General features: G+C 44.6%; 1 protein-coding gene across 3 annotated transcripts in view; it reads left to right on the top strand.

Moving 5' to 3' along the window:
* Positions 1–15,446, top strand: part of LAMB4 (laminin subunit beta 4) — a 98,027-nt gene that overhangs the window by 49,743 nt on the left and 32,838 nt on the right. For all 3 annotated transcript variants that reach the window (XM_082691973.1, XM_082691974.1, XM_082691975.1), the window contains exons 18-25: positions 815–930; positions 1,739–1,859; positions 9,003–9,180; positions 10,268–10,411; positions 11,853–12,084; positions 12,537–12,694; positions 14,172–14,396; positions 15,004–15,224. In XM_082691973.1, coding sequence (XP_082548099.1) covers positions 815–930; positions 1,739–1,859; positions 9,003–9,180; positions 10,268–10,411; positions 11,853–12,084; positions 12,537–12,694; positions 14,172–14,396; positions 15,004–15,224 — 1,395 coding nt within the window. The remainder of the gene's footprint in view (positions 1–814; positions 931–1,738; positions 1,860–9,002; positions 9,181–10,267; positions 10,412–11,852; positions 12,085–12,536; positions 12,695–14,171; positions 14,397–15,003; positions 15,225–15,446) is intronic.

The raw sequence follows: 15,446 nt of genomic DNA, 5'->3' as shown, positions 1-15,446 counted from the left end.
TTCCCCTGAAAAATGTTTTATGAGACTGGGATGGTCTCAGAAACCCCAGGGTTCCTTGAGGGACCTCGTTCTGGAAACTCTCATGGTGTTGTATGACCAGAGCGGCTGATCCACTTTGAAACTCTTGATATGACACAAATCTCTATGGCTCCCTTCTAAATGATAGCCAAGGAGTTTCAGTGAACTTGGACCTATACAGTAGGATGAGTCATTAAAAATGTGGTATATATTTTTTAATTTTTTCATTAAGAGGACACATCTCTGGCATCTTTAAAAAGCATTTCCAAATTGCATGGCTTTCAGAGTATAGTGAATTAGCATATGCTATAAATACATATATGCATATTTAGACGACACCTATAAATAGATTTAGCCATATAATAAGCAAATATTACATAACAAAATCTGTGTAATGATACATTTATATAATAATATTTCTGCAGTAACATGAAAAAAGGGATACAAGCTTTTGTGAAGGATTCCAGATTTCCACTTTTGTTCTGTGATCCAGGGACAGGGTGTGGTAATTGAATCTTTGGGAGACAGATGTTAAAAACAAGGCCCATCAGGAGCACCAGGGCTTTTCCAGCCCAGGAACTAGAGCTACGACCAGAAACAATATTCCTGGGTCTACCTGGGTCACCATTCCGACCCCAGCAAGCGAGAGCAGAGAATGAGCCTCTCAGACTCTGCTCCCAAATTCCATTTTCCAAGAGGGCTGGGGGTTGTGGGTTCAAGTCCAAGGGCTACCCATGAGGTGTGTTTTGTGTGTGCATCTTCACAAGGGCGTGCTTTTTATGTCCTTCCTGTCTAGCCTGCAGCCGACTGGACTGTCCAGGTCCTGGTTAAGCCCCTTGGAGGGAGCAAGCACTGTCCACGCAATAGTCCACGGCCACGGCCTTTGTTTTTCCCTTTACCGGCGGCTTCCAGGTATGCTCGGGACCTGTCCTCAAACATGGAAGGTTTCTTAGAATTTTGTTCCTTTATCAGTAATTTGTATCGAAGACCTAAGCAGAAGAAGTAAAGGAGACGGTGACATTTATTGCTTGCTGTGGACTACACTAAGCTTCACATTTAAGATCATATTTTATCTTGCTAACAACTCACTAAGGAGACTTTCTCTTCATTGGGTGAGGAGGCAATTGAGAATGAGACTTCTTGGAGACCAGCCCCAGTCTTGGAGCTAACATACTGCAGAACCAGGATTCTAGCCCTGAGCTCCTCATTCTCAGTCTAGAACTTTCCTTTCCCGTTCACCAAACGGCCTGCAGAGGTGAGAAATTAATATGCTACAAGAGTAAGAATCAAATATTCAGCTGGTATTCCCAACAGCTGAGAGTCTATAAAGTTAAAAAAAAAAGAAAGAAAGAAAAAAGCTACTAATTTTGCATCAAAGATTTGTGGCAAAATAAAACAAGAGACCCTGTTGAGATTAGCATGGTAGGTAGAATAAAGGACATTTGTTCTGTCTGTCCTTTTCCCAGAGTAGTCGCGACAACCCATGGCTGGTAGTCCCTAAGATTTGCTATTTGGCACAATCCTATGCAAGAGCCACACAGAGAATCTGAGAGTGAATTTGCTCTCCCCCCAACCCACCGGAGCTGGTCTAGACCCGGCCTCTGCCCCCACCGTCAAACCCACTTCAGCGCAGGTCGGAACACCACCAAATACCCTGGCCGCTTAGGTTATATAATTGTACTTTTGTCACTGAATTGTTGCTTTATTTCTCTTCCTACAGAATTGTGCTGCTGCCCACAACCATCTGTTTAGAACCAGATGTACAATATTCCATAGATGTCCATTTTTCCCGGCCTTTGGAAGGAGGGTCCCACGCTCAGTCCCACATCCTGGTTGACTCAGTAAGTATCACGGAGCGAGGGAAGGCACCGCCTTCCAAGCTGAGCCCTGTTATCATTCGACTTTTAGACTCCCTGGTGACCTGTTTCTTTAGAAGTATAAATGGGTTTGTGCCGTTAGAAAAATCACTGATTCTCTGTAAACGTCACCTAATACCAACGGCACACCTTACCGAACAGCGCTCATCGGCAACGGTTCGAAGGTTTTACTTACTCTGTTTTCTAGTCTTCACAACTGCGTGAGCAAGGTGCTGTCATTGTCCCCATTTTACAGATGACAGAACAGAAGCACAGGGTCACAGGGCCAGTGAGTGAGGAGGCTGCCATCAGAGCCAGACTCTCTGGTGCCAGAGCCCCCGCTCTGGGCCACGACAGTGTCCTGGCATGGCAGAAAGTTTGGGGAGAAATTCTACCACTTGAATTGTCAGTGCCTTGTAAGTTCTGCTCTGGACCTCCTGCTTGTGTAGTGTTGTGACCAGAGCACTCATGCAAGTCCATAGACAGATACTTTTTTAGTTCCCATTATATCCTAAGCATTTTCTTATAGTGCTTATGTCGTCTTCTTTATTTTCTTTTGAAGATTTTATTATTTATTTGACAGAGAGAGAGACAGCGAGAGAGAGAGCACAAGCAGGGGCAGTGGGAAAGGGAGGAGCAGGCTTCCCACGAGCGGGGGATGCAGGGCTCCATCCCAGGACCCCGGGATCATGACCTGAGCTGAGGCAGACACTTAATGACTGAGCCACGCAGGCGCCCATATGTTGCCTTCTTATCCTTTTTAGGAGCGGTGCATAGTATTTCCTCAAATGACTTCTTTCAACCTCCTTCTCCATAGAGTTGGGCCACCGATATTCCTTTTAAACCTTTCACTCTGTACACAACTTCAGGCCCAGGCTAGGGCCTGGGCAGAGTTTGGGCACTGAGGAAATTTAAGCCTTCATTTACCAGTATCTATACCCTATGCCTCAAGGTTTATGGCTCTCGAAATAGCCTGTCAAATTAATTTCTGGAAAGTATTCTCCAATTAATTCTCACGATCATTAGAAATATGTGAAAGGATCGCGTTCATTCCACCTTCAGCAGAATCGTATAGAATGGTGTGGGCTTCTTTAAAAATAATTTTATGAGTAAAAATCAGAATCATTTCTTACAACTGCATTTAAAAATATTTGTGAGAGGGCCGCCTGACAGACTCCGTCCGTGAAGCGTCTGCCCTCAGCTCAGGTCATGATCCCAGGGTCCTGGGGTCTGGTTGGCATTGGGTTCCCTGCTTGGCACGGAGTCTTCTTCTCCCTCTCCCTCTGCCTCTCACCCCTGCTTGTGTTCCCTCTCTCTCTCTTTCTCTTTATCAAAATAAATAATAAATAAATAAAATATTTAAAAAAATATTTGTGAGGGTCTTCTGATATCATGATTTAATTGCCACATTACTGCCCTACAAAGTTTTATTTGAATGCAGCTATGGCCAGTTGTTTAAAGATTTATTTATATGGGGGGGGGCAGAGGGGAATGAATCCAAGCGGACTCTGTGCTCAGCACAGAGCCTGACTAGGGGCTCCATCTCACATCTCGGAGATCATGACCTGAGCCGGATCCAAGAGTCAGACGCTTAACCCACTGAGTCCCCCAGGCACCCCTGGTAAGTTGTTTATATATTACCTACAGCAGATTTCAAGCTACAAAGACAGAGCCGAGTACTTGCCACAGACGCCTTATGACCCACAAAGCCAAAAACATTTACTGTCTAGCATTTTATAGGAAGCTTGACAATCCCCTGTTTAAGTAGTTGTATGTACGTATTTCGTGAATTGTGTCTTCAAAGTTTAATTTTTAACCATTGAACATTTTAAATTTATAACCTGGAACTTCGCTGTTTCATCATCTACGATAGAACTCGGTATGAAGCAGGTGTATCTTGTATTCTAGAAATCAGGTATTGTAACATCTAAAATAAAAAAAAACACAAGAAACCCCTGCCATTTATAAGATTATTTTACCAGAGATAGAATTGCAAGATTTAGAAAACAGGGAGGGAAGGAAGGAGAAGAAGGGGGGAGGGAGGAAGGGGGAGAGAAGAAACAAGACACCAAGTTAGATTTGAATATTGTATAAATATGCCCAAAATATTGCCATCAAATACTGTCTGAGACCTACTAAAAAATTATTCATTGCTTCTGTGAAATTCAGTTTCACCTGGGTGATTTGTATTTTAACTGGCAACCTTAGCCAAGGATGGTCTAAATCCTGCTCCTGGAGGGCCATGGTTCTACCAGGTAAAGGTAGAAAGGAAGTAAAAAGTAGAGACAAACTCTTGAATGAGAGTTTAAACTACTGTGATTTCCCTACCCATGGAAGTTCTGTTCTCTGCCCAGGAAGTTTGAAGAGACCTGCATTCACAGACCAACACATGAGTTACAAAGAAAGAAAATCAAATCCAACAGATTTAATTTAGGGGAAAAGGCTAAAAGTTGGGAACCCAAGCAGAGTAGAGAAAGGAAAAGGAAAGAGAAAAATGAAGGAATTCATACATCATGAAGAGATTTTATTATTATGATAGTCATGAAACTCAATAAGAGCCAAGATACTCCTCATCTTAAACCTATATCCTGAATATTTCTTATTTTGTAAATTTTGGTTTATGACTTGATGCTGCGTTTCATGCATCCTTGCGAATTATCCATTCACCACCCATTTGTGGAGCCTACGTGGGCTGATACTGTGCTGGTGCCTGGGGTGCAAGCTTTGGTCCCCTTCCTCAAATAATTCTCAGCCTGATGCAGAAGACAGATGTGTAAATAAAATCATTGCAGTGATATCTGACAGATACATAATACAAATGGGTAATTTGAAATTACCTGAAAAATACTTCCATTTGATCAGTTTTCAAGCTTACAAATAGCTACAAAAACCATGAAACCTGAATGAAATTTAGGAAAGCAGCCTGATCTTGGCAAAGTATCAGAACCTCAGAAGAGAGGCTAGATCCCTCATTCGGGTCAGATTCCCCAGAAGCCAAAACTGAGATAGGGACTTGGGTCCACCTGATTTGTTGAGGGTATGCTTGTGGGAGAAGAGGTCCAGGGGACCGGGGAAGGAACAGAGCGAGGATGTGATTTGCACTGAAGCGTAGCTGATCCCACAGGGAGCTTGGGAGCATAATTGTACCAAGGAGCCAGTTGCCCCGAGAGGCAAAGTGGCGGGCCCGTGTGCCCAAATCATCCACCCCCCCAACCCCCCAGTGAGTGCATTCACTTCTGGAAAAGTTGGCTGAGTCCCCGGAAAGAGGGACAGCTGTGAGCAAAGAACAGCCAATGCCATAGCAGCTGGCAAACGGGAAGATCTGGGCAGGGCACCTACAGTGTCCCTTCAAGCCCCTGACCCTGGATGCCCAGTGGGAGAAAGCCAATGCACATTTTCTGATTACAGACTAAAGCAGTTATTTCTACCCCACTGATTTTGCTGCTCTGGGAAGAGGCTTGGCTGCCTGAGCCCTGGCACTTTCCAAGTTCATTCTTCTCCTGCAGCCAGATTAACATTGATATCTAAGACTAGGACACATTTCCAAGAAGTCCCAGTGAAAGCTTTGGTCAACCCTGGAGGCTCCTTCTGCAGAGATGGCTTTTGTTCGGCAAACAGAGTGAGACAGCTACAAATTTCCTTCCCGATTGCATGATATGTGCTTCCATGAAAATGTATTTAGAGTCAAAAGTATATTGGCCATTCTAGAATATAAAACCACTGTTTTTTTAAACCATGGGATGGACTCCACTTGGTCAACAAAATCTTTAGAAGTTTCTAGAAGAAGTGAGTCATGACATTACAAAATCCTATAGCTTCACAGGGACTCTTATCATCTGAGCCATCTGCTTGGTGCCAGGACTGGCCCCCTCGAAACTGCCTCAGACCAGCAACTCTAGATAACATACCCCTGGTTGGCTCCCCTCAACCCCAACCCTAGCCTGTCCGGCTTCCTTCTGCATCTCTCTTCACTCGGTGTGTGTTTGGAGAACCGTCATTTTAGTATCAACTTGAAGAGACCACACTAGACAGGTATATGCTTCTTTATTGAGCAAATATGTATGAAGTAGCTACTGTGAATTAGACACTGCGGCAGGCGCAGGTGAAGACAAGCACCTTCCCCGACATGCGGGGACATAGGGAATGGCAACGTGGTCTGAGAGCTTCTGGAAGCCATGACGGGTCACTGGACAGAAAAGCTGGGGATGCCTCGAGTGGTGATCCCCAGCATCCCCTGACTCAACCACCTCTTTCAATTGCAGATATTTTGCAATATCCTTTACCGATTTGAAATGCAATTCACAAGCATCTTAGCCTACCTGCTCACATACCTTCCAAAGCATGTCAGTGTCATGCACATAATACAAAGAGACATAAAAGTAAAGTAATTTATAGAGAAACATTATGTACTTCAATATGTTTGTGCACTGGCAGGAATACACCACAGACCCATGAGACAGGGACAGGCTCACAGGTGTAGAATGACTCAGTGTGACACAGACAGGAAAGCAGGTGTGTTGCAAACATGTTTTTAAAACATAGACTAAGACTTTCAGCTCGTAATTATAAGCAAAGACGTCTCCTTCATGGATGTTCGGTGGAGCATTCAAAAGCTGTAGGAGACGGGACTGATTTTCCTTTGTGTCAAAACATCTGGGATTTCTGATCCCCACCCACTAAAAGCCAGTAACACACCTCATCCGATGGCTGTGACAACCAAAACTACCCCTTGGAATTTCCAAAATGCCCCTTAGGGGACGGCCCCTCCCATATTGAGAACCACTGAGCCAGGAGGTTGGGGGGTCAGGGGTAAGAGAAAGAAGCCACTGAAGGTTTGAAGGAGGGGTTATCTGAACAAACTGCCTTTTAAGGAATCACCGCAACTACAGGGTAGAAAATTGATGGGGGAAGGGGAACAAGAGTGGAAGATGAGACGTCTGTTGGGCTGCCATCATGGTAAACTACATGGTCTCAGAGCAGTGACAGGGGGACAAAGAAAGATAAATGCACCCCAGACACATTTAAGAGTTTATGTGGACCAGCCTCGTGATTGATTTGTTGTGGGGGCGAGGAGATGAGGTGGGTAGGCAGTGTTGATGATGAAAAAGTCAGTATCAAAGATGACCTTCTTCAGTTTTCTACACTGAGTAGCTTGGGAGATGCTGGCACTGTTTCCTGCCAACAGGCACAGAAAGGAAAGCAGGTGGCAGGTGCATTGGTTTGCAGTGCTGTGGGGTGACCAGTAAGCTTGTCTGAGCAGATCTGGTGCCCGCAATTGAGCTGTGGGCAGGAGACCTAGATTGAGATATCAGCAATCTGTATCAACGGTAATGGAAGGCACGCCATTATCAAGGTCACCTAGAAAGGGGGGTGGGGTAAGGAGGGGGCTGATGGGAGAACACTGAGGGATGGGGGGAAGGAGAGGTGTGGCATTGGCGAGAAGAGTAAATGTGGGAGGAGGCAGGGAGGGTTCCAAGGAAACAATGTTCCAAGAGATTTGGGTATCAAGAAGTCAAAGGGCAGAGATGGAGGCAGGGGCAGAAGGAAAGTATGAGATCAAGGAGGTGATTTTAGAGATGGGAGAGATTTCAGCACATTTAAGTGCCAGTTGAAAGGAAGAGATTAAAGAAAGCATAATCCACAGAAAAGTTTCCTGAGGGCAAAGGGGATGGTGGCAGACATCTCCTCCACTGGGACACATCTTCATGAGTGCTGAAGGGACGGGGGCAATGGTGGGGGGCTAGTACCTGAGTGCCAGGAGTCTGGGAGGCAGGAAGTGGGAGGCTTCCTTTCCTTTGTGAAGGCAGAAGAGGAAGAGGCAGTGAGCGGCCCCTCCGGGAGTGCAGAGAGAATGAAGATAGAGGTTTGAGGAGTGGAGACACTGTGAAATGGGCATCTAAGGCTGAGAGTCCACCACTGGTGTGTCAGACAGCAAAGGGAGAAGGACCAGGGGTATGGATGGGTGCTGGAGTGGGGGTGGTTGAAAGGGGGTTGAAGCAAAGGACTATGGGAACGAGGTTCAGTATGGACAAAACAAGAAGGCCAGGGGACATCTATCTGGGTCACCTGGTTCACTCTTCTAACTAGAACTGCTGAATTAAATCTTAATTTCAGTTGTGACCAACTTGGTATGATCGATTCTCTTACATTAGCATGTTCTCCACTGTATCAGCCATGCCACTGAAAAACATTTAAAGTGGCCATAGGTTATAACATGGGTAAAATCTTCTCAAGAAATATAACTGTATGGTTTTTCTTCACATAGGTATCAAACTATAGATGATCCCTCTTTGAGAATAAGCCTGGAACAATGCATTTGTCTTTCTAATAGGTGTATGCGCTAAGCCAACAATTCACAAAATGCATCTGAGTTATATTGAATTTGTGGGATGTTAGTGTTCCGTGAGTACAGAACGAAGTAGTTAAATAAGCATGAAAGCACTGAGGTGTTTTGTTTTGTTTTTTTTAGTTTTATTTATTTATTTGACAGTGAGAGAGAGAGATCACAAGTAGGCAGAGTAGCAGGCAGAGGGAGAGGGGGAAGCAGGCTCCCCGCTGAGCAGAGAGCATGATGCAGGACTCGATCCCAGGACCCTGAGATCATGACCCAAGCTGAAGGCAGAGGCTTAACCCACTGAGCCATGGAAGCATGGAGTTTAATAGTATCTTTCTTGTAGGACTTCTCAGAGCTTTAGTATGTTAATCTATACTGTAACTCTCCAAGAGGCAGATAGTTTGATGTAGGACACTATTGTTCATATGTAATTGAAAAGGACAAAACATTTAAAAGGAGAGTTTTGTGGAATTAGAGTTCCACAATAATACAATGGAATGCACTAAGCCATAATTTCTGAATTTATCACAAATAGCCTAGTTTAAAGTCTTTGAAATCTAAGACAAATTTATGAACAAGCTAAAAAATATAATAAGGAAGGTAAAAAGAAAAAAGTCTTATTTTCTTTGTCTCAAGTCAATAAATGTAAATATTTAAAGATTTCTTAAACACAATAAAAATCTTAAAATCTTCAGTTGTAAGCATTTTCTCATAGGTCTAATTGTTTATACAAGTAGAATCTTAAACGGGAGACGGTTATGAACCTCAGACTTCTTTTTGTATTATTTCAAAAGCTTGTTCTGATTCCCCAAATCAATTCACTGGAGAATTTCTGCAGCAAGCAAGACTTAGATGAATATCAGCTACACAGCTGTGTTGAAATTGCCTCGAAGACGGGACCCCAGGTGCTCCCTGATGTGTGTGAAAGGCTGATAGTCAGCATGTCCGCCAGGCTGCACAATGGGGCAGTAGGTGAGTGGTGGCCCAATGGGCTCTACTGACACACAGCTTTTTAGAATGTGAATGAATCGATTTAATTTATTTTAGCATCACCTCCAAACAATCAGTGTCAATGCCAATTTCCCAATGATTAGATATATAACAAAGTCTGCTGTGTGTTGGAATCCCAATGCACAGTACAGTAAGTGTATAAAAAAGGAGCTTTGGAGTAGCATTGGGCTGCTAGGATACGGAACATTGGTCCTAAAATAGTTATTTGGGGTCCTGGACTTTTAGGGCTGGAGAGAACTATAAACAACGTCCTTCATCATCAAACTTTCATTCAATGATCAAGACTCTTGGAATCCAAACACATTAGGTAACTTGTCCATTTCACTAAGCCACAGAGCGGTACTTCTCACCCTTAGCACATCTGAAATTTGGGGCTGCATAAAGCTTTGTTGTGGGGAAGGGTCTTCATGGGGGGTTTTCTGTGCTTAATAGGAACTTTAGCATCATCCCTACTGTCTGACCACCCAAGACCCATAGCACCATCCCTCCAGTTATGACATTCAAAAATTTCTTCAAACTTTGTCATATGTTCCCGGGGAATGGCTTTTACAAAATCTCCCCCCAGTGAGAGCCTGGAGTTCCTGAGTTCTGGGCAAATGCTTATCCCATTACACTGCAGGGTTCCCACAACCCCGTGAAAGATACAGAATAAGGGAAATGAAACAGATAGTCCAGCACCAACATAGATCATCAGGAACTGAAGGAATAATATCAATAATAGTAATTATCTTGGAACAGCTCATTTTTAAAACAATTTCTTTTAAGCCTTTCGCTAACCTGTTAAGTAACATTTATTAAGATATGTATATTGTCATATTTATTGAGCACTTACTTCCTGCTCCATGGTTCTAAGTATCTCACGGGCGTTATTGTCTTTAATCCTCATAATCCCCTGGGGTAGGTGCTATAATTTCCCCATTTCACAGATGAAGGAGTCAAGAATGAGAGAAGTACCAAATGCAAGTGAAGTGAACTAAAGCTCCCAACAGGACCAGGTGTTTCTCGCCACTTCCTTCACCTCTAACTGTCCTCTTTTGTCTCCCCACAGCCTGTAAGTGTCACCCCCAGGGCTCAGTGGGGCCCCGCTGTAGCCGACTTGGGGGCCAGTGCCCATGCAAGCCTCATGTGGCCGGGCGCTGCTGTGACAGGTGCTCACCAGGAAGCTATGGCTTGGGACATCATGGCTGTCACCGTACGTAGCAAAGAACGGATGAGGGAGGGTGTGCGTGGTCACAACCTTGGAGTTTCGAAGGCAGGAAAATCAGTATGGGACTCCCGAAAACGAGGGGACTGGGAAATTGATGCCATGATTCAGGCTGTCTGTCTGCGTAGATAAAATGTACAGGAGAATTTTCCCATCGTATTTCATTCATCCCTTCTGAGGGCACCCACTGGATTCAGAGCTCCTTTAGTAATCGTGTGTGATGGTGCTCGCTTCGATGGCACATATCCTAACACTGGAAATGATACAGAGATCAGCACAGCTCCTGTGCAAGGAGGACACGCAAATCTGCGAAGGCAACACGGGTGATGGTAAAAACACAGTCCGTACTTCTGGGAGCGTGCAGTGTGTATCAAAGAGATGGCAGTCCAGGGAGGTTGTGCGAACACCGGGAAAGGTGTTGGCTGTGCCAGCCCAGCTTTACGATCTGGCACAGAAGCCGCATGGCTGGCCAGGTCGAAAGCACAATGAGATTGAGGAGTCAAGGATGGGGTCAGCTCTGCCACCTGGATATCACCCTGTCTGATGCTTGGGTCGCAAAAAAATGCGGAACTTATTTTAGAAGCTCCCCATTAATAAGGGCTTAGATAGGTCTTTATTCAGATGCAGTGGTAATCCAGTCTCATGGCTCCCATGTTCAGGGGATATAGTTCTCTGTTCACACTGTAAACTGTTAGTGAGAATACTGTTCTCCGCAGAAGCCTAGCTTGGTGGGTATCTCCAGATAGGTTAGTTCTTCCAGGTAAAGGAACAGCATATCTTTTTAGTCATGATTCAAAGAGATGGCATACCTTCCTGGTCATTGCCCAGCAGACAGTGCTTAGGTCCATGATCACTGCTGTTTCCCTTTCTTTAAAAAACAAAAACAAAAACAGAAAAAAAAAAAGAAAAGAAAACAAAGAAAAGAAAAAAAAAAGATGAAGCGCTTACGATCCCCAAAGGGGTAAACCCAGAGGAACAAGCCTGTCTTCCGCCTCCTGTCTTCGTGTAGGGAAGACTGGCTCCAGGGAGTCAACAATTCGCTAGAAAAGGATTGAGCCTCTATGACCTCACCTAGGAAAAGGAAAGATCCAACCACCTTGAGAAGGGTTTTTATATTCTTTAGAATCTTGAAGTTTGAGTTGATGAGTGGAAGTTTGAGTCCTTAAGAACACGCTCTTTGTTGAGGTCTGGTGTAGAAACAGTGCTTAGAAACCCCAGTGGCTCACAGCGTACGGTTCACTGGATGACTCAGGGAATCGTTTGACAAACACTGACCCGGTACTGGGTGGGTGCACGCCCGGCTCTCGGACTCACCTTATGTGCCTGATCGGGATGTGACAGTGAGTTCAAGTTTACAAAATCAGGATCGTCGCTCATTCCCCCAGCCCACCACCTGCCCCCACTCAACATGTCCTCTTTCTTTGTCTAGCATGTCACTGTCATCCGCAAGGCTCAAAGAGCCCTATATGTGACCAAATAACGGGACAGTGCTCCTGCCAGGGGGAGGTGGCCGGCCGCCGTTGTGACCGGTGCCTGGAAGGCTACTTTGGGTTCCCCAGCTGCCGCCCTTGCCTTTGTAATGGATTCGCGGAACTTTGTGATCCCGAAACAGGCTCGTGCTTCAATTGTGGAGGGTTTACAACTGGAAGAAACTGTGAAAGGTAGGAAATTCACACGTACTTTAATTTTGTTTCTTTTGTTCCGATGTCACAACACCCTCTGAAGGACCACTGCGTAGAGACTCAACGGTATTTAAGTGTAGACAATTGCTATAGGGAGTGGGGGAAGGTAGAGCGTCATTCCTGATGTCCTTCAAGATCTTGTGATGAGCCAGACCATGTCTAATTAAATTAACAAACAGGCATTTATTGGTCTGGCACCTTGTTTTTTATGTCTCTAAAGTATAACATGTACATTCACTGCTACTATATTGAGTTTAATGACTGTACATCTTGGGACTTTCAATGTAAAGCAAAAAAATCCCTTCACGGAAGCAAGAAGCATCTTCTAAAATACAGTTTTGGGAGCTGCACTGTCCTCGAGCATAACAAATCCACACTGGCTAATGTGAGCTTTCTCCAGGAACGTTTGGTAAAAAGCAATTGTCTTCCAGATGCATCGATGGTTACTATGGGAATCCTCCTTCAGGACAGTCCTGCCGTCCTTGCCCATGTCCAGACGTTCCCTCGAGTAGCCAGTATTTTGCCCATTCCTGTTATCAGCATCCTTGGAGCTCAGATGTGATCTGCAATTGTCTTCAGGGTTATGCAGGTATGTAGTCTAGTTCATGTTGCCTTTTTGCTTCTATCCCATAATGCTACCTAAAAACAGATCCCATGTTCATAATTTATCTGCTTTGAACAACTGAGTGGTCCTGAATATAAGTTAATGGTAAGAAGACACAATCTGGTAGCTTGCTGCTTTACTGAACAAAGGATTTGAAGGATTCAGAAACAATGAAAAGCTCATTCCTCCAAGCTTTAATTTTTTTTTTTTTTAAATAACATTCTGGAACATTAACTGACCAAATGAGTTTAAATCAAATAGATTTATTTAAAATAAAACCATCACATGTTAAGTAAGATACATGGGTGATTAAGTAATATATATGTCTCATATAACATATAATGTAAGCAATTAAGACATAAAAAATTTTAATCAAATACTTTATGTAATCCCAACCAGTCAATTTGACTGATATTTCACGAATATGATTTATTTTTTTCAGATCTTGAAGCACTGATTTGGGCCTCATATAGACACCATATAAGTCAATTCAGTATTTGTGTCTGTCCCTCTACCAAAACTTTTATTTTGAGTAGTTTAAGCATGAGTGTAAACATATAAGGCAAACAGGGAAAAAACATGAAACCTACTTGATTTAATCATAGTTTGGGAATATGGTGCTGCTATTTTCTCCAACGATAGTTACCCTCATGGTAATAAATGATGTGGCTAGTTTTTTTTTGTTTTGGTTTGGTTTTTGGTTTTTTGTTTCTTTTTGCTACCTATGTCTCTACTTCATTTTGACCTCTTCCCGTGTAGTTTCTTGTCTATGTCCACTCTGGCTTGGTTGGTCAGTGTTTCAGAACTGAGACCAGGATTGGCTGATGAGAGCATTCCTAAATAGAATGAACCAAAATGGGGGGGTGGGTAGACCCACAATTTGAGCACCTAACTGACTAATGTTCCCTGGTGGTTGGAAAGGTAGCAGGTAAAGGAGGAAAGGGATATTTTCTCCACCCAGTGCTTGATAAAAAACACCCTCCAGTGTGCACACATCACGAAAACCACAGTCACCATCTACACTGCTAGACCCCATCTCAGGTGCTGCTGCTTCATCTCCAGAAGTAGGTGGGGGTGGGGGTACCCCAGAGAGAACACAAGGTGAGATTGGCTTTGGGTCCTGAGACACTTGAGTGACCCCTGTTATAGAAAGATCCAGGGATCCTGTGCCTAATACTCCAGTTTCTTATATAAGGACTAGAATGTGTTCCTCACCAAGGACTTTTTAGTTCTGAATAATCATTGTATTCTCTGACTGGATAATAAATTAAAATGAATGTTTTAATTCAGAACATTTTTCCTTCTACGTCCCCAACGTGTGACATCTCATTATCCCTTGAAGAGCCTAATTATTCTCTGTGCCCGTCTCCACCCTGCTCCCCTACACCCACCCCCCCCCCACACACACACAGAGACATACACGCTTCTCATGTCATTCCCATTTCCTCTCCCTTCTTTTCAGGTAAGCAGTGTGGAGAGTGCTCTGCGGGTTTCTACGGAAATCCCAGAATTTCGGGAGCACCTTGCCAACCGTGTGCCTGCAACAACAACACCGACGTGACGGACCCTGAGTCCTGCAGCCGGCTGACAGGGGAGTGCCTGAAGTGTTTGCACAATACGCAGGGGCCCCACTGCCAGTTCTGCAAACCAGGTCACTTTGGATCGGCCATCAATCAGACCTGCCGGAGTAAGTGTGCCCGGCTTCCCAGGGAGGGTGGATTGGGGGCTGGGAACATGGCAGCAGAGCGAGGTCCTCCATGCATGTGCCGGGATCACCTGGGGACAGGCCTGGGATATTAACAGACCGATTCCTAGACTATACCTTCGACCCACTGAGCAGAATTTCCCAGAATCGGTACTGGGACCAAGTTCATCCAGTGTCTTTAATGTAGCAGTTTGGGAACCACTGAGGCAGAAGAGGGCCAGGGGTCGAGTCTATAATATAAAAAAAAGGGGGGGGTGGCAGAAGTTTTTAGAAGATATTAACTATTTCAGTTGACTGAAGTCAACGTAGTGAACTGTTTTCAGATCGTGAATGGCAGGCAGAAAAGCAAGGTTTTCAGTCATCCTAATTGCGAGCTCTCGGAACACAGTCAGCAGAACCACATGAAATCGCTATGTGGGACGATCAGAAGTGCTGAATGGGTTTAACCTACTTAGATTCTTTGGTAGACCTGAAACATAGTGAGGTGCCTCCTCCGTGAGCCCTTCTGAGAAACGATACAGTGTCTGTATGTTTGTTGAATGCCAGTGTTGTCCCTGAGTTTACCCGCAGCAATGGCTCTGTTCCTCAGGGTGCTCCTGCCATCCTTCTGGGGTGAATCCTGCCAAGTGTCCCCCTGGTCGGGGAGCTTGCCTCTGTGACCCTGACACTGGCACATGCCCTTGTCTGCCCAACGTCACAGGCCGGGCCTGTGACCGTTGTGCCGATGGACACTGGAATCTTGTCCCCGGCAGAGGATGCCAGCCATGCGACTGTGACCCCCGGACCTCTCATGGCGGCCACTGTGACCAGGCAAGATGCTTTGAACTTTCCAGGGCGCTAGAGTGGGAAGGGAGGGGGAGACATAGTTTCCAAATTTGCAAATAATGTCTTCTTTATATACTCTTGTTAATTAGTGTTTTTGGACAGGATTGGCCTCATAGAGGGATAGAGTCTGCATTTACAAGGAATGAAAAACACTAAAAAAGAGAATGAGGGTCTTAAGGTCAAGTTTGGCTTCTTTTGCTTTTCTCC

This window comes from Mustela nivalis (genome assembly GCF_964662115.1).
Source record: "Mustela nivalis genome assembly, chromosome: 12".
Classification (NCBI taxonomy): Eukaryota; Metazoa; Chordata; class Mammalia; order Carnivora; family Mustelidae; genus Mustela; species Mustela nivalis.
Note: the sequence above shows the minus strand (reverse complement) of the source record. Positions and strands in the feature narration are given on the sequence as shown.